The sequence below is a fragment of the Engystomops pustulosus genome, chromosome 4 (genome assembly GCF_040894005.1).
Source record: "Engystomops pustulosus chromosome 4, aEngPut4.maternal, whole genome shotgun sequence".
Taxonomy (NCBI): Eukaryota; Metazoa; Chordata; class Amphibia; order Anura; family Leptodactylidae; genus Engystomops; species Engystomops pustulosus.
Window position 1 is genome coordinate 143952598 of NC_092414.1, and position 22191 is coordinate 143974788.

At 42.3% G+C, this 22191-nt stretch overlaps 2 protein-coding genes across 4 annotated transcripts in view; one reads left to right on the forward strand and one right to left on the reverse strand.

The window, feature by feature from the left end:
- Positions 1-15153, reverse strand: MPI (mannose phosphate isomerase). Of its 2 annotated transcripts, none has more exons than XM_072147888.1 (8): positions 14823-15153; positions 10291-10418; positions 9189-9389; positions 7903-8044; positions 7365-7553; positions 4793-4966; positions 2966-3174; positions 1-729 (listed from the first exon to the last, which is right to left on the reverse strand). In XM_072147888.1, coding segments are annotated over exons 1-8 (1257 nt in total). In that variant the 5' UTR covers positions 14824-15153; the 3' UTR covers positions 1-516. The 2 variants fall into 2 exon arrangements, with proteins under 2 accessions (XP_072003989.1, XP_072003987.1); XM_072147886.1 differs by having other exon boundaries at positions 14525-15152.
- Positions 14589-22191, forward strand: part of SCAMP2 (secretory carrier membrane protein 2) — a 24189-nt gene continuing 16586 nt past the window's right edge. The window contains exon 1 of one of the 2 annotated variants that reach the window (XM_072147889.1): positions 14589-15213. In XM_072147889.1, the coding sequence (XP_072003990.1) occupies positions 15157-15213 (57 nt within the window). In that variant the 5' untranslated portion in view covers positions 14589-15156. Of the gene's footprint in view, positions 15214-15308; positions 15411-22191 lie in introns of those variants that run through there. The other variant, XM_072147890.1, reaches the window with a different exon arrangement.

Here is a 22191-nt window from a genome sequence, read left to right on the forward strand (position 1 = left end):
CCCCCCCCCCAGGACAGTTTTCAGAAATGTCCCTGAATCTTAGAGATCTGCCACCATATTTGCTGATGGTGGACTGCCCTAACTTATTTGCTTATTGCAAATGAGCCTGATAATGTATGAACGCCCTCGCTCACTTAACAACCCCCTCGTCCTGCCCGCTGATACGCAGACAGCCGGTGACATCAGTCTTGCACATTCAGCCGGCCGTGCAAGGAAAGTATGATCACGCATGCACTAGACTTGCACCCTCTCCGGTGACACCAGCGGGTAGGACGATGGGGAATATTAAGCGAGTGTGGGAGTGCATACTTTATAAGACAAGACCAGCCAGAATGGAAAAGACTGTACCAGAACTAAACAAAAAACATTGCCATCCCCTTGAGATCTCAACAAGTAAGTTAGGGCAGACAGCCATCAGTAAATCTGTATGTCCTGTAAACATCTAAAATGTCACAAACCTCTGAGGACTGCAGCAGGATTGTGCAAGTAGTCATGTAACAGCATCTCTCTCCATCGTTACAACACACAACAAGCCCTGAATAAAAGGAGATTGTGGGATGGCTCCACACTCAGAGTTATACTTTCATTAGCAGAGATGAAAAGAACCGTTCCTGGACGAAGACTTAAACTTTCATGACTTCCTTGGCTGGAGGCTTGGCCCCTGACTAACAGGAGAATGCTTGCAGAATCTAAGGGCGCCACCAGGTACTGTGATACTGAAGATGGAACCTGTAAGGATACAAGACTGACATTTAAACTCCTTTCTATAGAGTAGATTTCATTTATAAATCAGATTATATTTCTCCTCCACACTGGGGCATTTCTAAAGAATATCCTAGACTCCGCTAACAGCGGTCACAATATATATTTTATATATATTACTTTATGCACTGCTATGCCCAATTGCAAATGGAAAAAGGAACTTGTAAAATACTGATATATTGAGTACCTTATATACTTGAGTATAAGCCTAGTTTTTCAGCACAAAAAAAATGTGCTGAAAACCCAAACTCGGCTTATACTTGAGTAAAAAATATATAGGTTTTACCAGGTTTTTGTGGTAAAATTAGGGGCCTCGGCTTATACTTGGGTCGGCTTATACTCGAGTATATACGGTAATTTGGCTTATACGCTATAACATGTATTTAAAGCATAACAATAAGACTACCCTATGGTCATCATACATAAGCATCAAACATTTTTCCATGTATGATCCACAAAATGCCCAAATGTAATGAGATATAGTTTCTGACGTCCTAGGTTGTCTGCATACGTTGAAGATTGTCATGTTGAAAATACACATCCAATATCCAATTTAGTGTTGCATTTTTTAAATGTGTTTTTTTTTAACCGGTTTTGTTTCACCTGATCTAACATCATTACAAGCAAAAATATGCATCAAACCCACATCACGATGTGGATTTGTTGCAGATTTTTACACTGATAGGCTTAAAAAGTAAAAAAAAAAAAAACAACATGCAAAAATCCCTAAAGCACAAGAAAAGTAACATCATTCATTTATTTTCTGCACAGGAATGTGTACAGTTAGCCCTAAAAGAGGCGATTTACTATGTTACAGAGGATTCCAACTGCAAGCCCAGTAACCTTTCCAAAAGAATTGGTAGATGTCGCTTATCTCTATGGCTCAAAACAAATTAGGGCTTATTTGGACAATGTGCTGTACTTAAAGGGGTATTCCCATCTGGACATTTACATTTTATTTAAATTCATTTGTCATGTGTAAACATATCTTCAATTGGATGTTATGAAAAAAAATGTTCCTGTGTGAAGATAATTTCTCATAAATGTAGTCATATGGTCCCTTAGAAACAAGACTGTGTCCTTGGATACGACCATCGCTGCTGGAGTGATTGCACAAAGAAACAAAAAGGTTTTTATATTATAATAAAATATATATATATATATGTCCCCCAGCCGTCCTGTGGTAATGAACGCTGAATCCAGGTGGTCAGACAGGGGTCAATAGTGCATGTCTGGCCACCGCTGCCAGAGTGCAGAGTGGTTGTATCCGAGGAAGCTATCTTGTTTCTAAGGGATAACATGGCTACATTTATTAGAAATTATCTTCACACATTTTTTTTTTTACAACAATTGAAGAAATGTTTACATATGACAAATGGATTAAATGTGAATGCCCGCATGGGAATACCCCTTTAAAGTAACATTGCACTTGCTTTGGTCCAATTCTAGGACAAGGCTGATGGCTGTGTACTAACCGAGTATACCTTGGACTGGACAAACAGGCAAAACATAGAGGGAACATCTGGATAAGTCCTTAGTAATACAATAAAATTAAATCAACATCAGTAAAAGAACATCATGCCTACAGTGAAGCAGCGTGAAGGTGGCATTATGCGCTGGAGATAGTTTTCTGCATCTGGAACTAAATTGCCAAAAATGAATTAAAGTTTTGGAATCGTCCAGTCATAGCCCAGAACAAAATCTACGAGGAAGAGTTATTTATTTTCTTAAACAGTTCAGTGTGTATTTCATTGGAATTATATAGAATACAGATTAGGTAATCTTAAATCTTTATTCAAAAGGCAGAACCGATTCTTGTCAGAAAAACTGACGTTTTCTTCCATTTTTCCCAGACAAGTAACTTTCATATAGCATTAGTTTACATGGATCCTCATGAACCATTGTCTAGGAGTGATCCTTGGGAAATGGTTCAGACAAGTACATGCTCTACTAACCAAATGGTTAAAAAGCACTGTAAATAGCTCAATTTAAAAGTGTAGCTAATGAGCTGTCCGCTAAAAAGTCAGGTGGTTGATCTTATCAACAGTTGGAAAAATGAGCTTGAAAATATACCATGCATTTACAATACAGTATATAAATATATTATTAAAATGTATATTTATAAAGAAAATACTGAGAACCTTAATTCATGACTGTTAAACTAAAAAAAAAAATGTATGATATAAAGGAATAAAATACCCACCTCAATTTTGATAACTGAGAAATCAGGTACGGGAGGGTTGTAGAGGAGGGCGTAAGGGTCTCCACTAACTGGAGAAGGGGTAAACAGCTTGTCAGCAGCAGGAGCTGGTATGTATGTCAGCATTGCACAAAGTGTATCCACATCAATAAACTTAGGGGTAAGCCCTGCACGGACTGTATTATCAGAACACGCCATGCATTCCACACAGTCTGTTTGGAAAGGAAAAAAAGATTGTATTTGTTCATAGGCAGATGTTGTATAATATCACAAGGACACAACTAAGTCATCTATAATTACCGTAATATGCACTTGTTACTCTACCTTGAATTATAAGACATTTTCTATAGTCATATAGTGTTACATTGTGTATCTACAGTAAGCGAGTAAATGGAGTGGTGGCCCAGGATCCCCACTACTGTGGATAGGGAATAAAGGTTATTAGAATGAAACCCCCTTGAACTGTCCATGAGCTTGTTTGCAAGAAATAGAAAAGCACAGTGTTAGGCTATATTCACACTGCCGTTGCCCGCCCGTACCGTACCGTAGCGGGCAACGGCAGTGCACGGGGAGAGGAGGAGGAGGTGAGCGCAGCTCATCCCTGCCCCTCTCCATAGGAAGTAATGGTGCACGGCGCCGTACTACGGGTAAAGATAGGACAGGTCCTATCTTCTTCCCGGGTACGGTGCCACACGTATGCTGCACCGTACCGCTCCCGTAGGGCGCCTTGCGCCCATTGCCGTCTATGGAGGACGTATATCGGCCGTATATACGTCCTCCATACGTTAATGTGAATGCAGGCTTAGTAGGTATCAAGATGTGAAAACATAAATCCTGAATGTAGAATACTAGAGCTAAAGTTTCTGTCCAGAATACACAATGGGGGACATTTACTATGGGGTTTCCAATAGTTTTGTGCCGTTCTCACCGCATGTTCTGCTTTCCGACATATTTATTAGCTGGTGAGGCGCATGGCTTTGGCCTAGCAAGGACACAAAACTATGCTACTGCACTAAGCTTACACTAATGTACCCAGAAGGAAACTCACATTAGGATGTCATGGTCAGTTCTTAGGTTCCCTGGAGTAAACATGGCTGCGTGATACCAGCTTCCGCCTGCACTGCTCTCTGGGACCACAATTGTGTCCTTGTACTTTGTGCACTCTCTCATGAAGTTCTTTATATATACACCATGCTTTAGTTTGTGACATTATTTTTCATTGGTCACCATGCTTCAATTCTATTGAAAAGGGTTCAACTAAAAGAAATATCAAAGCAATGGGTTTTTTTGAGCATCCAAGCATGCAGTGGCAATGAAGACCTTGATGTTTATTATTATCTGTTTTGTAAGGAATGTGGTGGAAATTGTCACCACTTTTATTGAATGTTAAGATCATGCATCTTGCAACACTACCAATGAATGTTCCCGAATACTTCTAAAACTAAAGCTTCATGCACATGAACATAAGCTAATCCTGGGCATAGCACTGCGGGCTGGAGAAGGGAGAGGTGGAGCTCTCCTTACCCTTCCCCTGCCCAGGGGGACATGCGACCGCACCTTATTTTCAACAAAACATAACTTGCCATGCACAATGCACTTCTATGATGGTCAAACACTAGCTACTGTTTGTACTGCTAGCTTTCACCCGCCATATACATTCGTGTGCATAGGCCTAAGTCCAATGTACTTTTCTTCTAATACTTTTAAGTGTTTTATTGTTTTTCTGGGTCATCACATTTTAAATAAAATTAAGCAGAAATATTGAAAACTCAAGCAGGTGAATAAAATATTGTACTGCCTTAAAACTTTCTATGGTGTGCGGATCCTTACCTCCCTCCAAATATGCGTGGGGTTCATTGGCTCCCAGATACATTGCCTCTCCAGGCTGAAGGGTCACCACATTGAGAAAATAAATAGCAAAGCAACCGATGTCTCCGGGGAACTGGGAGTGGAGTTTGAGGAGAAGACTACCAATACAGTACGACACATCTTCACCTCTTTGAACTGAAATATAAGATTTGAAACAGTCATTAATAGTATAATGTGACAGGGCCTGGTGCGATGATGATGTTGATTAGGATGTTTTCTAAAAAAAATTTCCACAGATGGAGGGTCATTTGATCTCTAACTGGCTATTGCTGATGGACAGATGATTACATGACCCTCTGTCTGCAGCCATTTTATGGTCAGGAATCTCTGGCTGGTAAGGTAAAAGACAGGAGGCTTTACTTTTCATATCAAGAAAGCGGAGCAGAACTATGAATAGATGTATATTGGTAAATTACCTAATATCCTGCCCCCCCAGACTTACACACACATTACAAAAACATGAGGTAAAGTGGCCAATCCCTTTAAAAATATTAAATCATAACAGAAATTATAAAATGCTTAACTGGAAATACAAAGGTGATATCCTAGATGTTGCCTTCAGTTAAATAGGACAGTGATGGGACTGGGAAGAAACTTTCATGTCTGTGTATATATTTATTGTGATACCTGTGCAGGACAGATTGTGGAGGGGAGGTATACACTCACCGGCCACTTTATTAGGTACACCATTCTAATAACGGGTTGGACCCCCTTTTGCCTTCAGAACTGCCTCAATTCTTGGTGGCATAGATTCAACAAGGTGCTGGAAGCATTCCTCAGAGATTTTGGTCCATATTGACATGATGGCATCACACAGTTGCCGCAGATTTGTCGGCTGCACATCCATGATGCAAATCTCCCGTTCCACCACATCCCAAAGATGCTCTATTGGATTGAGATCTGGTGACTGTGGAGGCCATTTGAGTACAGTGAACTCATTGTCATGTTCAAGAAACCAGTCTGAGATGATTCCAGCTTTATGACATGGCGCATTATCCTGCTGAAAGTAGCCATCAGATGTTGGGTACTTCGTGGTCATAAAGGGATGGACATGGTCAGCAACAATACTCAGGTAGGCTGTGGCATTGCAACGATGCTCAATTGGTACCAAGGGGCCCAAAGAGTGCCAAGAAAATATTCCCCACACCATGACACCACCACCACCGGCCTGAACCGTTGATACAAGGCAGGATGGATCCATGCTTTCATGTTGTTGACGCCAAATTCTGACCCTACCATCCGAATGTCGCAGCAGAAATCGAGACTCATCAGACCAGGCAACGTTTTTCCAATCTTCTACTGTCCAATTTCGATGAGCTTGTGCAAATTGTAGCCTCAGTTTCCTGTTCTTAGCTGAAAGGAGTGGCACCCGGTGTGGTCTTCTGCTGCTGTAGCCTATCTGCCTCAAAGTTCGACGTACTGTGCGTTCAGAGATGCTCTTCTGCCTACCTTGGTTGTAACGGGTGGCGATTTGAGTCACTGTTGCCTTTCTATCAGCTCGAACCAGTCTGCCCATTCTCCTCTGACCTCTGGCATCAACAAGGCATTTCCGCCCACAGAACTGCCACTCACTGGATGTTTTTTCTTTTTCGGACCATTCTCTGTAAACCCTAGAGATGGTTGTGCGTGAAAATCCCAGTAGATCAGCAGTTTCTGAAAACCAGCCCTTCTGGCACCAACAACCATGCCATGTTCAAAGGCACTCAAATCACCTTTCTTCCCCATACTGATGCTCGGTTTGAACTGCAGGAGATTGTCTTGACCATGTCTACATGCCTAAATGCACCGAGTTGCCGCCATGTGATTGGCTGATTAGAAATTAAGTGTTAACGAGCAGTTGGACAGGTGTACCTAATAAAGTGGCCGGTGAGTGTATTTCTCCAAGGTTCCTCACATATGTGAGGTAGCAGTCCAGAGACTCACCTGCTGCCTAATTAATGAGGTGATCAGAAGGAAGGTATTTAGGGAAAGTCAGGTGGGCAATTCTCTCTCTCCACCTGGAGACACAGGGCTGTCTGGGTGAGAGCCACATGCAAGTTAGGTTACAAAATTGCTGTGTTGGCTGTCCGGGAGAAGCCCTCCAGTTGTAAGTCAGGCCTCAACTTTGTATAGTCAGTGCCGGACAGGAAAGGATTTTTGTTTCGTGCATGTTTTTTTTTTTTTTTCTTGCAATAAACCTGACCCAGAGTCAGCTTGTACCTACCTGCTGCTGTTTGCCTGGTATTGATGGGAAAAGACGTGTGACCTTTGACTCCAGCAAAGGCCATCCCTAACCAATTTCTTACAATAAATATATATTTATAACCAGAAGTTTACATACTGACGCAACACTTTAACACGGCCAGGAAGTTAAAGCTTGGATGCAAAAAGGTTGTCTAAATTGACATAAAGTTACTGCCATACTGGTGTTTGGGAGTTATTTATCATACACTGGATTCTCCCGCGCCTCTTGATGTATCCAGAAGCTGGCTGCACTACATTTTATTTTTATGCCAGATGCAACGACTTTTCACGTGTGTGTGTGTGTGTGTACCTTGTTGTGTTACACGCTGCACCAGTAGGTTCAATTGTTCTGCAAACTCTTTTTTGGAGCTCTGCATCATGCAGGTGAAGCAGTGCTGCAGCGCCTTCTTCTGCTCCACCTCCTTACTAGGATCTTCTGTACTGGACTCCAGCTGTTGCGCAGCATCCTGACCAATAAGTGCACGGAACTCTGGGATACCTAGGATAAAATGGAGAGATTACCTTGTGTCAGAGATAACCAAACACTTGTCACATCTCCTTTTATTCTCCACAAGGATACAGTGGCCACTGTCAGATATGGGAGCTGCATTTAACTGATTTGTATTGCTATGGATTAGAACATCAATATATAAAAGTACCCAAGGTGTGTTCAAGTTATTTGTTCCAAATTTTACTTTTCAGAAAGTGACAAGCAGCAGGCATCAAAACCAAAGTGATCTGCCAAATCAAATATGGCTGGCAACATAGGATGCAAAAATATCTTCCCAATGCAGTGCTCCCCATATATGGGCCATAGTGGCATAGTGAGTGATGTGTATGATGCGTACCCTGCAAGAATCCTACAATCTCAGATATAGGTCTGAATCCACAAAGACCCCGGAAAGGGGTGAGAGCAATGGCCATCTCTGGCTTGTGGTTGTCATCAGGATAATGCTGAGGAAATTGAGCATGCAGCTTCTTGGCCAGTGCCTGGGTAAGGAGATTGTTAGAGATAAAAATGGAGAGATGACTGAGATGTTAGAACAACATATACGTAAGAAGAGAGAAGAATATATGGAGAAACAGAGGAGAAGTACAGTTTCAAAGGAAGCTTATGTGAGGGAGGAAAGTATAAACGGTCAATAACATACAGGTTACTACATGGACCATCTCAAAGGAGTAGGCTGTAGACGCCACTTTCTGACACCCATGTACCAAAATCTGGTATATGGATGTGGAATAGGGCATTATCCAAAAGGCAGATATAATGATAATGATAAAAGGTTATTTAAAAGGAGAAAATAAAAAGTAAAAGGTTTTTAATATCTTTATGCTTTTGCAGCAACAAAGCTAGAAGAGACATTCAGGTGATAACATTACCAGTTCAGATTCAGCTTATTGATGTCATGGAGAACTTCTATGGATCCCAAGCTATTAAATACTACAACCATACTAAGACTTTTACTGAAGAGTATCAAACCATGTGTACACAGCGTAAGGCTACATTCACACGACGTGGGGGAGAATATATATGGCCGTATACATGTCCCCCATAGGCCAGCAATGGGAGCACTGAACAGTAAGGAGCCCTACGGTGACACACAGCCTAATTTGAACATCATACAAAAGAGATTTTCTTAAAAATGTGGTATTTCCAGCAAAGAAGATTCAAGCACAGGAGAACTGGACAGAAAGATGAGTACTTATTATCTACCACCGGTAAATCTGATGGTACGTGTCTTTTAAGGTACATTTTCAATATTTATATCATAAAATATAAGTTTTAAATGGCAAACGTAAACCAACAATAGTTTTAAAGATGTGTTCCCCATCTTGTTTTATATACATAATATATTTATTCTTGGGTAAATAATATCTAAAGAGGAGACATTCTTAGGAATAAGACAGGCTATTGGCCTATAACAAGTGATGAAAACGTTGGCATTTTCTTAATAAAAAAAAAATTTGGAAAAAGGAAAAAAAATCTTTACAAATAGAGCAGTACTCATATTTATGGGCAGCGCTACCCTGGAAACTTACTTGACAGTTAGATATATCTGTAGTCCCAGTCTTGTAAAGCGCTACAGAATTTTATGGCCCTATATATACAAAGATTATTATTATTATTTGTTACCTTGTCTGGATGAGCTTGGATGGACAGTGCAAGCCTCACAGACAGAACTTTAAACAGGAATGGCAGCTGATCCTGGAAAACTTCTCTGACCTTTGACCCCAGACAATCTGGATGGGCTGCAATCCATTGTCCTAAAGTCTTCTGGTTAACACGATTGTCTGTTATCAAAGCATCACCTTTGGGATGTGTTCCCATCCACAACTGAGGAAGGAAAAAAAACAGGAAGGAAAAGTTAGGCTGGTGCAACATGTAGCACTTTGTCTGCGCTTGCAAACGCAAACAAAGTTGCGCCCACCAGGGCGGGCCTCGGCACGATCGCATCGGCGTTTCTATGGAAAAGCCTGCGATCGGGAACGAGCCGCTGGTGTTTTGCGTTAAATTAAATTAACGCCGATGCGATCGGGCCGAGGCCCGCCCCGGTGGGCGTGACTTTGTCTGCGTTTGCGTGCGCAGACAAAGCGCTACGTGTGGCACCAGCCTAAGGGTCTGTATAGAGATAAATGACAAAAATGATATATACTAGGACAATGTATAGTATTGAGAATGATAATCAAAGGAAATTCACATCTCTACACCAAATCCCGTGTGCCATTCTGAATGTATTGATCAACAGATACAAATCTGATAAGTTCCCATAAGATAAATAACACCATCAGATGTATACACATCTACTTTTCATGGTGAGTAGTTATGAGATGAGCTTCTTCAGGGTCATGTTGATGTATCCTCTGACATCATAGAAAGAATAACTTCACTAGAAAATCAAGTCAAATCAATAACATAGTTTGTTCCACCCTTTGAGTTACCTGAGTTTATTAGGATAATCTAAAGTAGTGTAGTAGTGTCAAACTCAATTTCACAAAGGGGGAGATCAGCCTCCTGTGAAATTGGATGCCTTCAAATGCCTGTTGTATTAAGACTGTATTAATAATAATATTACTACTACTAAATAAAGGAATATGTTACAGTTATACAATCTAACAATTAACCCTTGTGGCAATAACAATCTCTTCTTAAAATGTGTATTAAGCCCTGTGAGAATGACTACAATAATTTAATTACATAAGTGTATATGTTATGTTTACTACATGCTTTTACTTACCTCTGCGTAAGGTTTATTTGCCTCGATTTTGCGTCCAGAGTCACCATTAGCCCATAGCTGTGCTACTTCACTGTCACCTCCAAGCTTGCCCCATGCATAGTCTTGTACCACACAGGACAGAAGAAACACTGTATATGACAGAAGAGGACTAAAAATTAAGCAAGTCCTTTCCTTCCTTTACGGAAATGTATTGGTGAAAATCCCCTTACATAAGTACATCCATTAGAAGTAAATGAAAGGGAACCTGTCCCCTCCTCCCTACTAAATAACCCCCACACAGTATTTTATAGGAAACTGTAAAGTTGTCACAATTTTTTGTAATTTAATTCTTCTATGATGCTGTAATAACTTTTATGCTTCTGGTCTTCTCTCAGTTATGCAGTCACGTGGGGGGAACTGTTGAATGCAGTCAAGCTCCCCCACCTACTCATGGCCGTTCAGTCTTGAAACCCCGCCCACAGCACTGCCCCCACCTCCACCTCTCTACATAGAAGTTTGGAATTCCTGGGCACGTGCGCTGCAGCTTTCAGTTTGGCACCAGCCTGCATGTCCATGGTCAGCTCCACAGGTACACAACGAATGCGCCAGTAATACACGCTGAGTGGCCGCCGGAGCTAGCGGACATTACTGGCGGATGCACCAGTGGGGCCCACTGTGGATGTTCCGGGATTCACAAACTTACATGTAGAGACATGGAACTGGGGCAGTGCTGAGGGCCAGGGTTACAAGACAGAACAGCCTTGAGGAGGCAGGGGAGTTTGACTGCATTCAAGAGCTTCCCCTGTGACTGGATAACTGAGAGAAGGCAGGAAGAATAAAAATTATTATTACAGCACTACAGCAATGTTTCAGTTGCCTATAAACTACTGTGTGGGGATTATATAGTAGAGGGAGATGAAAGGTTCCCATTAAACAATTCCTTTATTTGTATAATACACACAGATTATGCATACACAGGGGACTCAGGGACCCCCTAAAATTATTATCTCAGTGTCCCAAGTATTTAGATCTGATGTGATTTGACATTTTTCCCATCCAGTAAATACAGACTTCAGTGTGTAAAGGCACAACTTCATCTCTCAGCTGATGATCTTGTTACAATGGTTCAGTGTTGGTAAAAGTAGCAAGACAGGAACATAATTCGGCTGCTGTTTCATTCCATACACTGACAGGAAGAAGCAATTAAACACTGTGGTCCCTACATTTTCCAAATCTTTGCATAACCCTATAGAACAAGTGGATATAAGAAACATTGTAATATAAATGATCAGAGGTAAGTGCTTGTTTCTCCACTTACACAGTTGTCACATTATGGCTACATTTACATGGATGTATTCCTGCTCGGCCATAGCCGTGCACACAGGGGAAGATAGGACATTCCTATCTTTTTCCTGTGTATACTATACACAAGAGGTGGACCAGCACTGCCCATCAATAACCACTGATGCCAAAATATGTAATCAAAAGCCACAAAAAGAACAGAGGCATGAAAAATAGATCAAGCAATTTTTTTTTCCTGTGTACAGAGCGATACCACACTTGTGCGGCACAGTATCGTTTTGCGCACCTATTTCCGTTTATGGTGACGTATATATATTCTCCCTGCACGGTCCTGTGAATGTAGCCTAAATAGAAGTTCTATGGAGAGGGGAAGAGGAGCTGCGAGTCACTGCAGCTAGGTCTGCAACCTGCAGCTTTTAAAGGACTCCAAATTAGGGCTTAAACAAGTGACTTTAAAGGGGTTATCCGGGTTTAATTTTTTTTTTATGGCCGGGCTGGGGAGGGATAGTTAAACATAATAAACATGGACTTACCTCCTCTGGCGCCGCCGATGTCCCGCGCCGCGGTCACTTCGTTCCGTGCCCCTGTAAACAAACAGGGGCACGGAAGCCGCGCACAGGGAGCTTCCGGTCCGCGTTGTGGACGGCTCCTCCCATCCGTCCCTATCTCTCAGCGTTGTAAGCGCTGGGAGATGGTGCGCATGGGAGCATCCGGCCGGCCGGAAGCTCCCTGTGCGCATTGTTACTGAAACCGGCGCACGGAGAAGACGGGCCGTGGCGCGGGACATCGGCAGCACCGGAGGAGGTAAGTACATGTTTATTATGTTTAAATAGCCCTCCCCAGCCCGGCCATAAAAAAAAAATTTAAACCCGGATAACCCCTTAAACATGGCCCAAGAGCTGGATGGATTTGAGTTCACACATAAATGTATTACATCATGTTACTTTGCATAATTGATCCAACACCAAATGACAGAACCAGAGGTGCGCCAATGAAATCATAATGTTAGTTGACCTGTGCCCCAATCTATTAAAATTTTGAAATAAGAAGTTCATCATATGTGGAAGTTAATAGGAAAAATGTCTGATTTGCCACTCAAAAAATTTGGATAAAAAGTGATCAAAGGGTTGTATACAGTCCCCAGAATGGTAGCAATGGTAGCTTAGTGGTTAGAACTACAGCCTTGCAGCGCTGGGGTCCTGGGTTCAATTCCCAGAGTCAACATCTGCAAAAAGTTTGTATGTTCTCTCCGTGTTTGTGTGGGTTTCCTCTGGATCCTCCGGTTTCCTCCCACACTCCAAAACATATTCATAGGTTGATTAGATTGTGAGCCCCAGGGGAACAAGGACTGATTTGGCAAGCTCTGTGCAGCGCTGCATAATCTGTGTGCGCCATATAAATAAAGAATTATTATCATTATTATTATCAGCTCGTCCTGCATAACATATTACTCAGGTCTGTACACACAAACATGTCAAGGAAATGGATATCAGAATATGGCGAGACAGCAATTTTTTTTTTTTTTTTTTAAAGATGTGAATTTTGTTTTAAAGGTATTAAAACATAACAAACCTATACAGAAATGACCCAAAGAAAAAAGAAGAGGTGTCATCTGGACCACGCAAGAAAGCTAAAAACAAAACGCATAAGAATGTGGCAGAATGTATTTTTTGGGATTTCTGCTTTATTTGAAATTTTTTACCACTTCCCAGTACATTACATTGAATGGAAAATGGTGCCAATAGGGAGCACAACCTGTCCTGCAGATAACAAGCCTCATACAGCTCTTGAAACAGTAAAATAAAAGTGTTATGGCCTCTGTAAGGTGAGGAGTTTGAACCAGAAAAGGAAGAAGCCATTCTAGGTGAAACTCAGAGTCGGGCATGACCTACAGCGTGCATTTTACATATGTTTGTGAGTATTCTGTTAAAAAAAATATTCCTACTTGTGAGTTATGATCGCAAACTGAAAAGGTACAGTGTCTCTTTATTAATATCCTGCCACCGGTTAAAAGAGGAGGACGTAGAAGCAGAGGAACATATCTGTTGTGCTGTTTGGACTTCGTGTTTTTTTTTGTCGGACTTTGCCACTTTGTTCCCCTTGCGTTGTCTCTTTCCTGATGATCGTTTTTTGCAATTATAGGGCAAACATTTTTTTGTTTCTTAGAACCAGAAAAGGGCTGCTGCCACTCCATTAACTGTCTGGCACTGACTGAGGTAGGCGAAAATGGTGCTGAACCATCTCCATCATCCACATAGATATGAATATCTAGGGAGAATGTTGTACTGCTCATGTGCAGTACAATGGACCCTCGTTCTTGAGATCCCTGGGTACCTCAATTGATAATTTGCAGTAAACATGGTACATAGCTATTTCACCAGGGGGTGTAGTTTGGAGATAGGCAGAAAAATGGCTAGGCTCACTGGGTACCATCACATGTTTGGAATTGAGACCTGGAAAACGCCTGCCTTAGCAAACCATATATATGGTATATATACGGTTTGCAATTGGGGTATGGTTTTTGTACGGATTCCAGCAGTGAGATTGTGCATGTCACATCCATTAAAATCAATTTGGGATGAATCATGATAAAGAGGTTTCCAAAAGAAAGTCTGTGCTAAAACTTGCTGTGTGTACAAGCTCCTAGAAACCCCTGCCGCCAATGTCAGCCTCACCCCACTTCTACATATTTACCTCAATATGATAATATAGAATCCATTATACCCATAAAACATTATAGCCACAATACAGACGGATTATTTCCTAGACCTAGAGTCTGACTATTAGAGCTGCAGCTACTTCCTGTACACTGTAATCAGGACGTGTAGGACTACATCTCCCAGCACGCCCCACTCTAATGACCGTGACTACATCCTTGTCCTGTACAGGAACTATCGCTCTAAGAGCGGCCTGCCCAGTCCCATGTCCTTCCGCGCTGCTGTCCTCCGCTCACCTCTGGGTTCAGCCATCATTCACTACTCCACGTCTGTCCAGCCCGCAGTGCGCAGCCACATCACACCGCAGCGCATGCCGGGAAGTGTAGTCTACATGTAGCCGTTGACATTACGCTATGAATAGCCTCCCCCTAGTTACACTGGAGATCGGATAGGCGGTGAGGCTCCGGCTCATTACAGACAAACAATTAACAAGCATCTTAATTATCACGAGTCTTTCCTTTATTAGGAGATACAGGAACCACAGCAACCTCCATCGTGAACACACACCCGCCCGCTGACGTCATGAAGACTCACTTGTTGCTATTGTCACCTGTAGACCGGTTAAGACACACCCATCCCGGAAATCAGGACTGTGTTAGCCCAGTTTAGCCCCGCCCCTTAGGCCACACCCCCGTAACAGCAGCGGCTCTTTGAGTCCTGTCGTCCAAGTTCCGCCTCTTCTTGCACAAACTCGCTTGCTGATTGGCTATTAAGCAGGCCGCTGCTCGTCTATTGGCTCTAGCACAGACGTCGCAGACGGCAGCCCCGCCCTGGATAGACTGCCCCGTCACATCCAGGAGGTACCTGTCCTAGGAGGAGTCCCGGCTGGAGGAGCCAGTGACACACTTTGACCCTCGCGGAAGGAGCCATGGACGGCTTCGACACTAACCCCTTTGCGGACCCGGTGGAAGTTAACCCTTTCCAGGTAACACGAGCTGAGAACAAGTCCCCTGCAGGTGTGAGAAGTCTCGGGGCTGATAACTGACCTCCGCCTGACAGGAAGGGGCGCCAGGGGCTCAGCAGGTGGATGGGGCGGGCCCGGGTGTCTGCAGGGTGTGATGTGGCGAGGCGGATAGTGACTTGTAGGGGCGCTCCACTCCTGACAGTCTCCTCACGTCACAGGTGACCACTCCTCACTACCTACATGAGAAGGGGGCACATAGGAAAACTACAGCCATTGTTTATTAACCAATGTATAGAAATCCTTCCCCTCTTACAAGAGTGTGATTATATATGTGATTATATGGTGTCAGGGGGTGCACCAGGCACAGGATGATAGAATATTCTGATGTCATCCGTATAGAAGGCATTTCCTGGACAGTCTATGGACCTTGTGATTCTGGGTCATAAAGAGAATGTGGATTCACATCTTTATTGACAAAAGGATGAAAAGTGACATCAGTTTATCTGCAGTGGGGATCCAAAATAAGAGGACGCCTGCTGATCCTGAGAGTAAGACGGCAACTCCTCCCACTGTGGCCCTTCCACGGACGCTACCTTCAGGTAGCCACTGGTGCCCACCAACATTTGGGAAGGCCTGACTGACTGCCGATCATGAAGCGCCAGTTATGTCCCTGCTGAGGACAGCGATCAGCCTATCAAAAAGTGTGCGGCTTGCAATCGAGCAGGGATGTGTTTGATTTGGACTACCCTTTTAAAAACACATGGGAGTAGATTTACTAAGCTAAGGACTCTTTCACAAGTTTTTTTTTTTTTTACGTCAGTGATTTTTCACTTAACCCATTTTGGCTTATGGACACATACAGATTGTTTTTTGCTTCCTGACTTCAGTGATTTTTCAGTGATGCCTTATTGAACCATTCTTTTCAATGGGTTTTCAGGAAGCTAAAACCAATCTATATGTTCATAAGCCACAATGGGTTAAGTGAAAAGTTACTATCGTAAAAACAAATGTGAAAGAGTCCTTCGCTTAGTAAATCTACTCCAATGTGTTTTTAAAAGGGGTAGTCCAAATCAAACAGATCGCTGCTCGATTGCATGCGGCACATCTTTTGATGTGGTTGTGGCTTAAGGCATGTGCACGAAACTTCTATCAAATGTATCTAACCAAGAACGGCTCATTTCGCATTTCTGTCAGGTCTTCATTCTGTGCTAGGGATAGAATCTTCTCATGATCTTTGAGGAAGTGTCCCTGGTTTTTGATGCTTCTTTATGATGGTTGATTTCCTTGAAATAATTGAGACAAACCATGTTTGAAATTTTGAAATTTTTGTTTTCTCCATTTATTCATAACATTTGTTGCTAAATGTTATGTTTTTGTTTTTTAAACTCCTTTTCCAATATTGAGTAATTTTGTTCGCTTTTATCAGAAGGATCTGTCATGCGCTTGTGTTTATCACTACATTGGGCATTGAGATAAGAGTTTATGAAGGGAAGCTGTCATGTCTAATCTCTAAGCAGAGATCTGATTTTTTTCTCACTGTACTTATTCTGCTCCTCTGTTACTTTACTCTAATTGTTCTAAGAAATACATGATGTCATGTATTGAAGATTTGTGTTTTTCCGGTTTTCTTCAACTGTGCTCTGAATTACAATGAGTTTCGGACATCAGACAGGCATAATGGGGAGCTAAATTGTTATAGATGCTCATGGCAACCAATCAGAGCTTAGCTTGAATTTTTATATACAGCATTGGGAAATGAAAGCCGAGCTCTGGTTGCCATGGGCAACTAGAACCGTTCTGCTCTGACACTTTTGATAAATGTCCCCCATTGGCGTCTGTTGGCGGTTGCCTTGTGCTTTCTAATGGAAACCTCTCTCTTTCCATACTATATTGAAGGCATATAGAAGTAACATGAGGAAGCCTGTTTTACGACCCGAGAACTGTAACGTCAGTGTTTTCAAAGGCAACATCCCGCAGCCATTGCTTTGTCATGGGCTGATGGGCTTGGAGGTGAGCGGTGGCAATACTCTCTTAGTCTACTTTTCATTGGGTGGTGGGCTAATTTACAAAAATGCCACCAACCTTGGATTATTAAAAAAAAGGTGCTGTAAAAACAAGAAAGAACTTGCACTTGTCTTCCTCTAGCACTCGTTCCCACTATTCTCTATTGGTACCCAGGCTCAGCAGTCACCACAATAGTGTACACATGCTACAGCCTTGCATAGGCCACATCCAGAGGCTATGGTAGCGATGAGCCTGCCCCTTTAACAGAAAAAATACAGTTATTTAGATTTTAAATTTTTCCATATAATGCATGGCCACCATAATAGTCAAGTCTCATTACTGTCATGTGCTTGTGTCACAGTCCATTTCTTTATATGACTGGAGGCGATGACATACACATATCTGGTAAACTTACTGGAATGCGTCCTATAGCTGCACCCAACACATGACACTGCCTACTGTTCATACACCCAGATATGAGATATTGTAAAGGATGCGTCTAATCTAATTACTATGTCTTCTATTCTGGGCACTTCTTGTGGTTGGAGTCACATGGATTTCCCAATTATACGCTATGGACTGAAAATGAAGATATTTAGAAATCTACTTCTTTTTCATTTTGTAGAAAACCTTTCCCTAAAAGATCTATTTTGAGAAGAGCTCACAATGCTTCCTCTTATTCTGTGGTCATTGTATGGTATTTCACAAATTCTATTCTGTGATGCAGTGTCATAAAATAGGACTGTATGACATTGGGGGCTTTTGTTGATATTGCGTATAAGGTGCTTCCTAGTGCACTTAAGGAAATCTACCATCAGAATTGGTCATTAGAACCCATAGACATTACTCATAGATCCAGGAACTGTGACTGTGGTAACCATCATATATTTGTTATCCATAGCCTCCTTCCTTCTAAAAATCAACGTCTAAAATTATGCTAATGAGCTTGAGGCATTGGGCATGTTACAGAAGCCCTCAGTTCTTCAGCTTCACAGGCTGTTACACTGCAGCAGAACATCACATCCTCTGGCTGCACGCAAGAGCCAGGCAACATCATTGGCTCTCAGGAACTGCTGAATTTGGGGAAGAAGTGGAGCAGGAGTTATGAATAAGTTAATAGCAGAGGATCACCGAGAGCCTCATACAACGTTCACAGTAGCTCTCGGTGCTAATTTCGTAAATTAAGACGATTTCTGCTGAATTTATAAGGTTTTATGGATCGGGAAGAGAAGTGCCGCCATCAGAGTTATCCTTTAAAGTGTTTTCTCATATTTTAGTCCTAAAATTTCCTTTTTTTAATCATTGTTTGATAACAGAATATTGTTGAGACATTTTTTGTATTGGTTTTACCAAGTAGTTATCCTATATCCTTAAGGCAGGTGATAAAAAGCTAATTGAGGGTTCGAGTGCTGGAATTCCTAGAACGATTACTAGAACAGGGGTGTCATTAGCAATTATTGATGGAATGGCAGGCAGAGCATTCGTCCAAAAAACCCGCACCTGTAAATGCACATGAAATGTTGTATTTAAAGTTGCATCGTGTAATGAACATGGTCATGCAGACAGCACATGTGTGTTGGTGTGTATAATATATATGACAAAGGATTTGTACCTTCATAGAAACTATAGCTTATGCATAAAATATAACTTTGCATTTGTTGGATTACCTCCTTTTATACCCTGGCTACTAAACATGGTGTCAGCATGAGTCACAAAGTGTAGATGCACCTTTTATTTTTCTTCCCTAGGAACTTTCAATTTACGTCCATTGTTTTAAGGGAAGACTTGCACTGCAGGGTCGCTCAGAACCACTACTCTCAATCCAATACCACTCGGGTCCATCAACTAGTCTCTGCTATTCCCTTTTGCTACAGTGACACTTGTCATGTTTGTGCACATCCTTACCCTGGTCTTATCCTCTTCTTGCTCCTCCTTTCCATCAATGCAAGTCCTGGACAAACCTTAAAGGAAATCTACCATCAGTGTCAGGGATAATAAACCAAGTACACTTACATGTTGATGAATGCCCCTTTATCAGGATCTGCTCTTCTTTTAACTTCTTATGCCATTGATCTTCTTATGCCAATATGCTTGAAAAACTATGCAAATGAGCCCGAGGGGCTAAATGCTACATTAAATTCTATGGAGCGTGGAGCCCCTCAGGCTAATTTTCATAATTTTAAATGCTTTTTTTTCCGTAAAAACAAAGGCATTCAAAGCTAAGAGAAAAGCAGATCCCTACAGAGGGGGCACATACTAGCATGTAAATGTACTTTGTTTATAATCCATGATTCTGATGGTAGATTTCCTTTAAAGAGCATTTACCACCTGGATGAAAGACTGTATGCAAATGAGCCTGAGTGGCTCCAGTTTCCATAGGTGTTAATGAAGCCTAGAGCCCCTCAGTCTCTTCTGCATACAGTCTTTCATCCTGGTGGTAGATGCCCTATAAGCCCTGAGGATCCCATGAACGCTGTGGCCAGTCGTTGGTCCCTATAGTCACTTGTGCAAGAACAGTTACATTTTTAGCTTATGCTTAACTGTTCGTGACTGCAATGATTGGCCCTTGCTCTATCAAAAGTCAACTATTCAATTATTTACTGGTATTTCAGATTATTGATATTGTATGTGTGGGGGATTTGTGAACATTTTTCTAATACACTTCATTAAGAAATCCTCCTTAGTTTGTAGAGAAACAAACTGCTAAGTGCCCCTTAGTTACTATGTTACTTCTACACTTCTATGGTAAATCTGTCTACAGTCTCTTCTAGGATGTAGTATGCTGTGAGCAGTATTTTCAAAAGCTGAAAGTGAAAGGGTGTTTCTCTTCCCTTCTGAGAGCTGTTTAACCAAACGCAGTCAGATTAGATGTTGGCTCATGCAGCCTCACACGCTGCACAGGCTGGAATAGGAATCTCTATCGAATGGAGGAGTTTTATTTGTATATTTTTTACAAACTAAGCAGAATTTGTTACTGTAGTACAGTGATGGCGAACCTTATAGAGACGGAGTGCCCAAACTACATCCTAGACCCACTTATCGCAAAGTGCCAACACAGAAATTTGTTTTGTGATTTATACTCCCTCCTCTGTCACATCTTTTATTCATAATCGCACCCTGAGGACACCAATAAAGCAGAAAATAGAAGAAATTTGGATGATCATTGTAACTTTCCTCCAGGGTCCCCTAAACAGGAAAAATTATCAGGGCCGGAACAGGAGCTACAATGATTAATCCAGATCTGTCCACACATTCCCAATCCCTCCAGTAGTCCCAGGTAGAGCTGTCACTTTAAAATAGCTCTGTGCACAGCAAGTCCTGGGCTGTCTGGGACTGCAGGAAGATACCTGAAGTCCTCTCTGGTGATAGGCTGGGTGCCCACAGAGAGGGCTATGAGTGCCACCTCTGGCACCCGTGCCATAGGTTCGCCACCACTGCTGTAGTATATTAAAAACATGTTGACCACATCCCCCCACACACAATATAAAAAAATTATCTTGAATGTCGGTTATGCATAAAAATGTCTCTATTCGAAGCTTCCCTCTAATCTGAAATACCTCATAAAAGAGGGCTACCATATGAAGAAAGGGCTTTGAAGTATGCAGACTTTCTATTAAACCAATGGCTGCACAGGAAAAACTTGTTCAGAAAACCTCCAGCCAACTGAGGTCACACCCAGCTCAGCTCATAGCAGGCATCTATCTTATGGAGGCCATTCTGTCTGTAGAACTACATGTCCAAGCCACATAAGAGCTGTTTATAGATCAAACTTTTGGCCCTTAACGATGGAACTGGTAGTGTGTGGGTCCACTGTGTGTTTATAGGGCTCAGAACTGCATTGACGCCTCCAGGATATACTGTCTCTCCCCTTCCATATCTATACTTGTAATGAATAAACTCCACTAGTTTGTACGTAATCCTGCATTTACACAGGGCTCTTGCGGACTCCAATTCTAGCAACGGCTGAGGGCCCCAGTACAAGGTGGATGAGGGGGTCATTGTAATTTTTGGAAACCCCCTCCCCCCCCCCTTCAATCATAGTACATAATATAAGGCTGGAAAAAGACCAACCTTTAAGAAAATGCAGTAGTGAACATATTAATCCATTGAGCAAACCCGTTTTATTTGCATTGCATTCAGCTCATTGCTGTGAGATGATAATTATATGGTGAAAGTTCTCTGCTGTTAGAATGAGAATGAAAAGAGAACATGGATCTGTATACAAAAACCACAACATAACAAATCATCATCTCACTAACACAGGAGTATAAAAAACCTCTGTCCTTTCACTTCTTCCCAACATGAAATACACTGTGGGGCACATTTACTTACCCTGCCGCGATTCACGTAGATCGTGCGCCCGATATCCTGCATGTGTCGCTTCCCTGCTCATGTCCACCGGAGTTCACCTTCTTCTTCTCGGTGCATGTAAGTGCAATGTTAAATCCGGTGCTCAGTCCAAATCCGTCGGATCATCCGACTGCCTGTCCCCTGATTTGTGTTGCATGAAACCCGAAGCTGATGCGCCAAAATCTGATTGCGTGCGTTACAATACCCTTTTAAATGTGGCTCAAATCAGTAATCGTTGGAATATGCGAAGTTTGTGTGGTCTGCGGACCCTTGGTAAATGAGCCCCATTGTGTTGCATTTGTGCCCCAGATTAAGAAGATTTAGCTTTGTTTTTTAAAGGGGTTGTCCGAGGGTATGAAAAAACTCTTGGGTGGCTGGGATGGGGCAGGTTATAAAATAAACATGTACTTACCTCCGTGGTCCCTCACGGCATCACGTGCTGCGCTCCGCTTCCGGCCGGTCACACCCACCCGTCCCGCATGATACAACGCTGGGAATAGGGACAGGTGGGCGTGGACAGCCACCCTGGCTGGCCGGAAACTGAATGCACAGTGGCTTCCATGCCCCTGTTTGTTTACATGGGGCATGGACCGAAGAGATTGCAGCGCGGGACGCCGGGAGGGACCGCGGAAATAAGTTCATGTG

Coding starts and splice junctions, on each gene's coding strand:
- MPI (XM_072147886.1), bottom strand. Junction 7,554..7,902: donor GATTGTAGGATTCTTGCAGG/GTACGCATCATA, acceptor ATTTTATCCTAG/GTATCCCAGAGTTCCGTGCA. Junction 730..2,965: donor TCTCAGTTATCAAAATTGAG/GTGGGTATTTTA, acceptor GTATCCTTACAG/GTTCCATCTTCAGTATCACA.